General features: G+C 33.3%; 1 protein-coding gene across 1 annotated transcript in view; it reads right to left on the reverse strand.

Moving 5' to 3' along the window:
- LOC105319741 (tyrosine-protein kinase transmembrane receptor Ror) overlaps positions 1-769 on the reverse strand; it is a 46,698-nt gene extending 45,929 nt beyond the window's left edge. Inside the window, exon 1 of the mRNA XM_034444775.2 lies at positions 451-769. Within this exon, the coding sequence (XP_034300666.2) occupies positions 451-466 (16 nt within the window). The 5' untranslated portion in view covers positions 467-769. The remainder of the gene's footprint in view (positions 1-450) is intronic.
- Positions 770-11,678: the final 10,909 nt, after the last annotated feature.

Below are 11,678 nucleotides of genomic sequence, written 5' to 3' on the forward strand. Positions count from 1 at the left end.
ATGTTTACTGTTTACGAACATTTACATTGGCCCATGTTACCATGGGAACAAAGTTTGGTCTATAAAACGATAACCTTCAATGATGTTCTAGTGATCCTTTGAAACTTTCTGTTAAATTTCATAGAAATCTGAGATGATCATTGTTTTTAAACTAATCTTTAAGCGTTCTTGCTTTATTTCAATAATTAGAAAAACATGAAAAGATGTCTTAGCAAATAAATGTTTGTACCAGATATGCCCAGGTAAAAGAATAAAACTTATTTGAGGAGTATATAGAAACGCATCACAAAGTTTAACTTTAATCTTATAAAGTTCCAAAATAAATAAGGCGATAAACGATTTACCGACTAAGAAAAATATCTAAAACAGCTTGCGCCTCAGCGTTACAAATTACTTATGTATTTGTGAATATTTGACGAATAAGTGTCAAAATGTAATAATGTTACTTACGTTTCTCTGTTGTCATTTTCCCGTCTACTGTCAGTGTCACAGGAATTCCAGTGATGTTCGTAAAAGGACAACAAGTAGACTTGCCAAAGAAATGAAATTGTTTACCAGTAACATGTCAGTTTTACCGAACCAAAGTCGATACAATAACAACTACAATTGCCTAACTGGACTCTGCCATGGTCACTCGGGGGTCGTTTTCTGTATAGTGGTCCAGAAGATGGTCGACATACTACCCATCAAGTTTTATCCACGGTAGTTCACTAAGATAATGAGATGCTCTCTGGGCTGTAACTTTCAAGCGATGACTGTTAGGCTGCCCAAGTGTTGCGTCCAATCATTTATCAGTGTCCAGTCAACTACCTTGTGTATATCTATTTATATAAAACAATGTTGACCAGTGTCGGCCTCTGAAGATGTGCTTCAGAGTGCAGCTACAGATAAAATAACTATAATGCCTTGTGTTTTAATGATTTAAATGGTGAATGTGAATGTTTGTAGGAAAGACAAAAAGAAAATATTCACAACTTTTACATGGCTGTCTAAGGGAATACGCTATTGGTCAGAAAAAGATCCATAAATAGATGTCTTTTAGGAAATGTTCAATGTATGACATGATTAGGAAGCCATTTTCACACCTTAATTAATATATGCATGGGCGCGGTTTAGCCTTATTTAACTTGCAAGAACACAGAACCTTCATTGACTGGGTGTTATGTGTGTCAAACGAAAAATAACACGAATCGTTTCTTGATTTACGTGAAATGTTTCCCTGTTATGTCTGGCATGCTAGTCAACTGAAAGTTCAAGGCGCCCCTTTAAGATTTATTATGTTTTTAAACAAAAATTATACCGTTTTTATTATATATTTAGTAATACAGCTACAAAAATCATGGACTTCATAAATTTTATTTATTCCTATATGCTTTAAAAATCAATATCATTCAACAAAATTGATCTTAACTATATAGGTATGTACTGATGTACTGCTAATTATCACTTCCCGGGATAGTTATCAGATTTAAATGGGATTTCGTTATTGATAACACTTCAAAATAATGAATGTCATTATAATAAAAATAAAAAGAGAAAAATGTGAAAGAAACCAAACTTTTTTCAAAAATATGTATATCAAGCAAAAAATATATATTAATTTAATTATGTTTCAAATTATTATAATTATTATGAGTGTGAGATGAACAAACCAATTTTAAATACATTTTTTTCCCTTTAAAGATATAAGTCAATTCATAAGAAAGATCAATGTGCAGTGATATTATACATGTAATTTTAAGAGTATAGTAAATTTTAAAACATATATTAAATAAATGTTCAAAAATGAATAAAACCGTTATAAAATTGAGGCAACATTTTTTCGTTTTATTAAAGTACAAAAAAATGACAACTTTTAAAAAAAAAAAACCCCAGGTGAAATTGATCACATTTTAGCCAGGTCCTTTTACTTGGGCTCAAACGAGACATTATGTTTCAATAATTGTTGATCTTGCTTTGAATTTTTTTTTATACATAAAAATGTACGAGAGGCGTCTTTGAAATAAATTGAAATAATTGTCTTTATCTTTACCGGCAATTATATTATAAATTTGATTTCGTTTTGATTTAGCCTTAAATGTTTTTCTTTCTATATCGAAATTCCCCAGCGTCAGTGAATGTCACATCTCGGTTACATAACTGGATACACATTGAAAAATCATCATACAAAATATAGTTTTTTTTAGAATAAACAAGCATTCTGAGAGTATTGCATAAGCAATACACGTCCCCTACCGGTTTGTATTACTCTATGAAAGCTTCTAAGCACACAACTATTTCAGAGCTATTGTAAAGTGTAAACGAGATATCATGCTTTAATCAGAGAAAAAAGAACAGAGGAAATTAAAACTATATGGTTGATATAGAAATTAAATACAAAATAGGTGAAGTAATACTCTTTATTTTATCTCCTGTAATTTCGCCAAGTCTATTCTGTATTCGCTGGTAAAAATTTGTGAAAACAATGCACTGTTATGCACAATATCATTTCTTACCGTCTTCTGTACCCCGAATCAAACCAAACAGTTAAACAGCCCAACCCGACAACGAACCCGATTGTAATAATACAAAAAAAACCCTGCCGATTAAATTTACAACACAATGTTTAACACTATTTTACAGAATTTATTTTTTTGTTAGATATGATAAAAGGAATGGTATAAGTTACGCACGATATTATTACTGACTACATACTGGCCTCGTGTATTCAATACACTCCGAACCCGATAACGAACCCGAACATTAAAAAATTGGAATATAAAAAATTAATTTTCTCGCAAATATGTCAATCAGACGCTACAAAAGTGTAAACTTGATCTGTAGTTTGACATTTTGAAGCTGTTCAGCAAGTTTCATATTATTCCTCAAATACATAAAGAAAAAAAGTGTGGAAAAATGAAGTGGGACAGACGGACGGATGGACAGACAGACGGACGGACGGACGGACGGACTGACGGACGCAGAGGAAAGCTATAGTCCCCTCCGGTGAAACCGGTAGGGGACTAATAATTATCAATTGAGAATAGGAATTACAATAAAAATAAGATACAAAAGTAATGTCCCAAACGCTTATTGTGGGAACTGTTGCGTCTTGTTTCTAAAAATGGGTTATTTTCTTTCCATTTAAATTCACATCCGAACAGTACTTATAGTACTTTGATAACAAATTAGCATCCCACGATCGAACTCCTGAACTCCGCTTAAACAGAACCTCAGAACGGTCCTTATTCGCCATCAAACTCTAAGAATATACAAAGAAAAATTGTCAAACTTACTTCAATATAAATAACAATGAATTACAACGAATAAGAAAAGACATACATTGCTTTCTCAACGATATCCATTACTCAACTTACGTTCAAAAGTTTCAAAGCAATTGTTTCTAGTTTTTTAATATCATTCTTGTGTAAGTTTGGTTAAAATATATTTCATTGGGTTTTTTTAAAATTTATTTGCTAATATCAACTTTCATCTTTTTAAAATTCACTATGTTTTCTTACGGGATTGGACATTTTTCAATTTGCTGTTTAATGTTTATGGCACTGATTTATATGTTAATTGAAACTTTAAGCCAATCAGTACTCAGGGAAACGTCAATCGGTCCTCTTGCATGCAGACGGCCCTAAAAAGTCAAATCAACATTATTCACTAAAAAACCAAAATTTATTAATTTTCATTCATAACATAAACGTTAATTACCTTGCAATGTTCTTACAGGATCACAAAAAGTGTTTTTTAATACATCAATGAAAAAATAAACCCCATTGAATTTACATTTATTGTCTCGAAAACGTCGAGAGCGGAAAGGCTATTTGATTAGTAATATGTGAAAATTTTCGGTTGTAAATAAATGTTTTAATTAAACATATTAAGTTGCATGTTTTATTTTTAAAATAGACACCGTTGAGATGTCTACAATCACTGAAAGCCCAGCTTAATAAGGAAATAAAACTGAACAGAATTTAGAGAACTTTGCTTAACCTCAACGTCTGACTTAAAAATTGCATCTTGATTTTTAAACAACCTCTATTATAAAGGCATTATATGGGTGTAAAAAGGGCAGATAGAACCAAGAGTAAAAACAGTAGGTTTTGGACAAGGGTATTACACAGAGGTCTGCCATGACCTTGACCTTCTCACATGATTCAATGTCAATGTACAATAAATTTGTCCCTTAACTTCAAGCAGTCTAATGGTCAAAGTCGGGGCAATATTGGGTCAAATTGAGAAGTGAAGAAGGAGAAAGATAGGATCAAGGATAAGTTATTCATAGTACGGACAAGAATCTTTCAAATAGTTCTTATCTGACCTTGATTTTTGACATAGAAAAATGGTTCAAGTAACTCCATCCTATATCAAAGGTGTTTTTGGTGAAGTATAAACAAATCATATATCAAATAGGTATCATATAGGTTGAATTATTTTGCAGATTAGAACTAACAGAAAAATACATGGGTCTGGAAAAGGATTTTGGCTCACAGGTCTGCTACCACATTGACCTTCAGAGAATTATAACCTTGATTCAAGGTCACTGTTCACATTTTACCAACATGCAGTCTTATGGAAAAGTTTCAGCGAGGCTAGGTCAAAGGAATATACTAAGCAGTCCAAAAATAGATTTTCTCTGGGCCTTGGTTAATAAAAGAGAAAGAGATTCTTATTGAGGAAAATGATTTGAGGTAATTTCATTGTAGTTGTCAATTATACCCCCCCCCCCTTTTTTTTTTTAAAGGTCTAATTAAATAGCTATTTTAAACGATTGCGTAATTCATTGTTAAATTGGGTGAATCCTTCGATTTCTCTCTTTTTTTGTTTAAATGTGTCTCGAAATCTGATTATTCCGATTAAGCACATTTCTTACAGGAAATTATTTCATGGAAACAAAATACTTGCTTTTAAATGAACGATATCGCAACTGACTAAAATGGTGATTCAAAGACCTTTGTAATAAAAAACAAGTCTTCGGATTACAAATTCGAAAATGAATAAAAGTTTCTTTCCTTTAGAAGTGCACTTGAGTCATGTTTGGACATCCGCAGCAATATGATTTTTAAATCCTGACATTTTCTTCGCACAATGCTAGAAGGGGATTCTATGGAGCGCCTAAGCTGCCTTATGTAGACAATGTTATACAGACGTTTTGTGTTTTTTAATGAAGTACTCTATCACATGTATATGGTTAATCTTTGACTTAAAGAGCTGTTATTTCTTATTAAGTCTCCCAAACGAAGTTTGGAGACTTCTTGTTTTTGTGCGGTTTCTTTCTCTTCTTTCCCGCTCTGAACTTGTCCGTCGCGTTTCTCAGAGATGCCTGAACAGAATTGTACAAAACTCTAGGATACGATGTGTACGATGATTTCATTCTAGATGTGCACGCTGGTTTGATTTTTCTCCTTTGGGGTTGGCCAACCACTTTTCGGGGGGGGGGGGGGTCAAAAGGTTGTGGGGTCTAACATTGAACCTTATGGGAAAAATCTTAGACTCTTTTGTAAATGATTATAACTTGAAAACGGACAAAGATAATAATAAAGGGTTTAGGAATCATATATTGACTGTTACAGGCAATATAAAGGGTTAATTAGATCTGACCCCTGGGGTCATCCCCACCTCCAAGGAATTGGAAATGACCATATATCTTTGAAACTGTTAGAATCCTGCCTCCTAAACCCCTATATATTCTTGTTCCATGTGTTAAGGGGCATCAAATGGTATGTAGGTCATGAGCCCCGGGGGTGGTCTTGACCCCTCTCAAACAGGAAGTGCACAAATAACTTGAAAATGGTTAAGATCCCCACCCCTAAACCATATATATTCTTGTTCCTTAAGTCAAGGGGCATCAAATGGTATGTAGGTCATGGGCCCTAGGGGTGGTCCTGACCCCTCTCAAACAGTAAGTGCCCGAATATCTTGAAAACGGTTCAGAACCCCATCCGTAAACCATATATATTCTTGGTTCACCTGTTGTATAGAAAAGGACCCCTGGGGAACATCATGAAACTTCAGAAATAAAAATAATAAAGTTCTAAATCTTTTTGTCTGTAAAATTTGACCCATGTGGGTCATCCCTACTTCCAATGATTTCCTTGTTCGTTTGGGAGACTTTATAATCACCCCGATTATAATTACATCTTCTTCATATTAGCTGATACTTTATCATTTTATGTTAATTGTTATATAACATGATGGTACTATGACATATTGAGATGAAACTTGAACATAATACGCTGATACATGTACAATATAATCATCCTTTGGCGTTTGATGTTTTGTTTTGATTTGTAAATAATCCATTATATGATTATACTATAATAATTGTATGTTGATATAGTCTGTTGAAAACCGAAAAGGGCTCATTAAAACTTAAAAAGAAGATCGTTTAACGGGTATTATCTGTGGTTGTTAATGTTTATTTTCTGTGGTATTTTGAATATAAGAAAACTTCGCATAAGTAAAAAAAACCCACAACATATTATCTATGTAATAACTAAAGTTATATCGATGATAGCAGCACAGTAAGTAAATTAAGTATGAAGTATATTAGGACCACTTAAATATTCAAATATGAAAAAAATAAGTTCACAAAATTTCACAAGCCGTACTTGGTATACACGTAACACGGTAAGCATGTCGACCTTAAGATATGTGAAACGCGACATATTTGCAAGTTTTCGGATTTCTGCTTTACGTCGATCCAGATTGTAATCGGAGGTGTTGAAAAATTAAGGCTTCGCTCCGCGGGCGCCCTATAGTGATCAGTCTGTCCGTCCGTCCGTCTGTCCGAGATCTCTTGTCCGGAGCATATCTTCTCTCCCCTTGACCAAATCTGGTTCATACTTCACCCACAGAGTGCCTTTGGTTAAAGTTATATGAGCTGTATTTTTTAGAAATTTATTTTGCTGCAAAAACCTGCTAGTATGATAAGTCTGCCTCTAACTTAAGCATTTATGATAGATAAGATTTGGAAAAATCATTAATTTTTGTCAGGAGAAAGATTTTACTTATAAGGAATATACAGCCGATCAGTTTTTGTACAGGACGACAATAATTCAGTTTTGCTACAATTAAGACTTCTTAATGGCTTTTCCCATAAAAAGAGAGCTAACAGAAATTTCAAAACCATGACATTTTTTGTCATTTTAATAACATTTTCTTTCTAAAAAACTTCAACTTGAAAATTGCAGCTCATATTGCTTTAAAGGGTCTGCACTGACCTTGAACCATGTTTCTAGGTATAAGGTAAAGGTCATAGCAGAATTATAAATAAAATTCTTGTCAGGAGCATATCTTCTCTCCCCTTGGTCCAATATAGCTCATACTTCACTCACACAGTGTCTATGGTCATAAGATGTGCAGTGACCTCGAATAAAGTTTGTAGGTCATATGAGACTATGCAAAAATCTTTTTTAGAGCATATATACTTCCCTTTTTGGCTCATACTTCAAATAAATGGAGCTTATGAATAACGGGTGTAGTGACCTTGAACCAATTTTAAGGTCAAATGTGAAGGTCATAGCAGAATTATGTGAACAATCCTTGTCAGAAGCATATCTTCTCTTCCCTTTCTCCAATCTGGCTCATACTTCACTCACATAGTGCCTTTGATTAGAGGGTATGCACTGTCTATATATATGAAGTTTGTAAATAAAGTGTCAAGGTAATATCAGATCAAACAAAAATCCTTTTATATATATATATATATATATATATATATATATATATATATATATATATATATATATATATATATATATATATATATATATAACAGAAAGCCGATTCAAAACTCTACCGGTTTCATTAAAATCTTCAGGAGTTTTGAACAATCACCATAGATACATAAGATACATACATTTCAAAAAAAAAAAACAAGGATTGTTTTTTATTATTTATTACTTGTGTGGATTAACTTTACTTATTTTGGATTATATATATATATATATATACATATACATACACACACACACACACTCTCTACGTAGTCCTGTTTGTATTAGTAATACTTTACTTAAACAGAGCTTTTTGGTTAATGGCGTGCAGTGACCTTGAACCAAGTCAATGTGAAGGCCATATCAGTTCTCTTTATCATCAGATTTAGACCATAGATTATTTCCCATTTGGTTAATCTGTTCAGATTGAACATAAATCCCTGTATGTAAGTGGTAATGAGATTGAATTAGACGTTCAATGCCAGATTGAAATTTTCTTAGTTATAGGTTGAGGTTAAAGCAAATTTTCTGAAATTATTTTCATCATATTGTCCACTATGTAAGCGGGCCCTTTGAGATGGTCACAGTCTCAATGTTGTCTAGTTCATTCTGCAACCCAACATTTAAGTAAAAACAGGGTTGAGATGCGATCTATTTACCCCGGATCCGAGCTATGATAGGAATTACCCCGCTTGCATGAACCAGCTTCTGCTTTTAAAAAATTCAAAGCCGGTTACCCCGAAATAAAAGAGTCTACTGCAAGGTATTCCAGAGACTCATAGAAACGCGAACATACATACATAAAAAGGATGATTATGAAAAGTGTCGAGGCACAGAAATTCAAACCAAATAAATCTCTGTTTTCAGTAGAAATGGATCACCATGTTTAGAATTCAACACTCAAGTAGGCATGCTCATTGTTACGTCTGAGGACAAACAACTTCTCCAGGAGAATTAACTTAGTAAACTCAGTATTACCATTGCGACATAATGAAATTATATATGATGAATGTTGTATATATATTCCGGTACCTGTTCATACCAGTTTGTTTTGTATAGTCAAAATGTGAACTACGTCATAATATTACTTATTAGGTTCGTTACTGACTCACTACGGAAATATATTGGGTTGATCAATCTCACAGATGGCGAGGCGAAGTTTTGTTTTCCCGAGGACTATCAAGCGACATATTCATTCACAAATAGGGGTGATCTACGCAAAGTCATGTACAAGAAGCCTCACATCTCGTCCAATTAAACTCATTTAAACTCTTCAAAATTATCAACATCACCTTTCAAATACGCTTTAAAAATCTTCGCTTCACCCATATTACTCACAATGTTTTGTTGCTATTCAGTTTTAAACCTCTGCAGCGATTTGAGCAAATTTAGACGCTGCCATTTTGTTCTGCTCCAGACACAACAATGTGACGTCAATATTCAAGGGGCAACTACTCTAATTTAAAAATAATTCCAAAGGGCCACTACTCTAAATATTTTAATGACTTACCGAACACGATTTCTGTGTTAAATAATATGAAATTTCGAGATGAGTAGGTGAGGCGGGGGCCAATGACGAACATATTGCCTAATATTAATCCACAAAGAACCTACATAGAGATACATGAGGTAATAACGCGCCATGTTTAATCCAATGAAAATGTGACATTTCAGTCCGAGGGAAAACAATGTTCTATTTTGTCTCTATAGAGCTAACACTTCTGACTCAATATATTTTCATTAATTTTTAGATAAGATATAAATTTCATTTACATATGTCTAGCTTAATGGTAAAACAAAAGAAGTTTTTAAGGTCATATTGTGATTTACAGTGAGAAATTTGCATCTAGATAAGCTAAGCTGTTGTCCGATATTTGCAAGGTCGTCTCTTATTGCACTAAGTTTAGTTTAATCAGACATTTAAGGTAAATTTTTATTTATAGCTTACTGTCTATTTTTTTTATAAAAGTTCCTTCAAATCTATTAAACAATGATTTTATTGTCATTTGCTATTTTTATGGTCACCTGAGTCATTCAGTTGACCTCTTCGTCCGTCGTCGTCCTTAAACAATTTTACATTTTTACTTTTTCAAAATTACAAGGCCAATGTTACCATTTTTTGGTGCATCTTGAGGGTAAGACTAAGAGTAGTTTAAATTGTGAAATTTATGACTATACCAACTCTTAGGGATAATGGGGTATATAATGGGATAGTGGGGGATAAAATGAATGCAAGAATCTGATGTTTATAAAACCCTCCAAAAAATTGTGAACTTAATGGCTCCTGTGTTAGGGGTGCAGTCTCTTGGAAAATCTTCTCCATATCCACAGTTAGGGGAGATGAGCTGGATATTTGGTTATAATATTCATGAGGTCATCTACCTAAATTGTGAAAATCATAACTTGTAGATCTGGGGTTGAGGACGCTTTGGTAGAGCCAATATGGCCTCATGCTGAAGATGTATCGAATGTTATAATATTTTCTTATGTTCTTTCAAAGTCATGGGAGATAAACTAAATGCATCATTTCTATGTACATAATGCCCTGTTTTTAAATTGTGTAATTCAGTGCCTAAGGGGCAAGAGTTTTGGGGGTTTTTATTTGGAGGGGTGGTGGCAAAAATAGTTGTATAGTGAACAAGTCACTTGAGTCACTCGGGTAACCTATTGCCGTTTGTCGTCTGTGAACAAATTTACATTTTAACTTCATCTTAAAAATTACAAGGTAAATAATCAATTAAACAAGTATTCTGTTTTAGGAAATCTAATTTCCTGTGCATTGTAAGCTTGTAGAAACGGTATGCATGTTCTTTGCATTATAAATGAAGCTGAATATTATAAAAGATTTACCACTGAAGGCCTTCATGTGTCTATTTACTAGATTATGGAACGCCATAGCTGCCTTATGTGGCTATTTTATATGTAGATGGTGCTTTATTATATTATGCTGTGGTTATTTCATGTGAAGATGGTGCTTTGTTATATGAAGATGGTGCTTTATTATATGAAGATGGTGCTTTATTATATGAAGATGGTGCCTTATTATATGAAAGTGGTGCTTTATTATATGAAGATGGTGCTTTATTATATGAAGATGGTGCTTTTTTATGTGATGGTGCTTTTTAATGTGAAGATGGTCACTCGGAACTTTATTTTTGAAGACTGAGTTAAACATTTATTATCTCGAACTTTTGAAACTAGAACATAATTGATACAGTTAAAATCCATTTAATACACAATTGCTAGTTTCTCCTTTTTAGCATAATAAGTATTTATGTTACGAGATGAACTGTACGACTTAATCTCAACTGAATTGACAAATATGATTAATTGAATAATACAATATTTTGTCAGTATTTCTTGACATTTTACTTTTGCCTTTACCACTTATAAAAGGGCTTTCTTTGAGCTATCTTATAGTATAGTAGACCTTTCCTTGGACTTTTTCGACAAGAATGTCGAGAAACCCCCATATGAATTATCTTAAATAATATTTAAAGATAAAATTAATTCAATCAAACTATGTATCAGTAATAGAAATATTTCTCGAAAATTGTATGGATCCAAGCAATATTGAACCCTATAGTCTCGTTCAACCAAACGCTCGGCTGACACCGTAAATCTCCGACAAGCAATTAAGGGAGACTCTCTGCTTGTCGGTGATTTACGGAGACAGCCGAGCGTCGAATTGAACGAGACTATATTGAACTCTGGCGTAGGAATACATACGACTACAAAAAATATCCAAATTGTTCGTACCATTTAAAATCTGACTATTTTCAAGGTATTTATAAATAAGTTTCCATGAAAAACAATGCTGTAGCATACATTACATCGAATCTATCAATTATGTTCAAGAACTAAGTCTTGTCAGCAGCGATGATTTGTGATGAGGTCCAAACACTGTTTCACTTTCGGTTTGTCTGAGTAACTGCATAGGAGAGTTGATTAAAATCAACTCCCAATTAAGAG

Source organism: Magallana gigas, chromosome 2, assembly GCF_963853765.1.
Source record: "Magallana gigas chromosome 2, xbMagGiga1.1, whole genome shotgun sequence".
In the NCBI taxonomy this organism is placed as follows: Eukaryota; Metazoa; Mollusca; class Bivalvia; order Ostreida; family Ostreidae; genus Magallana; species Magallana gigas.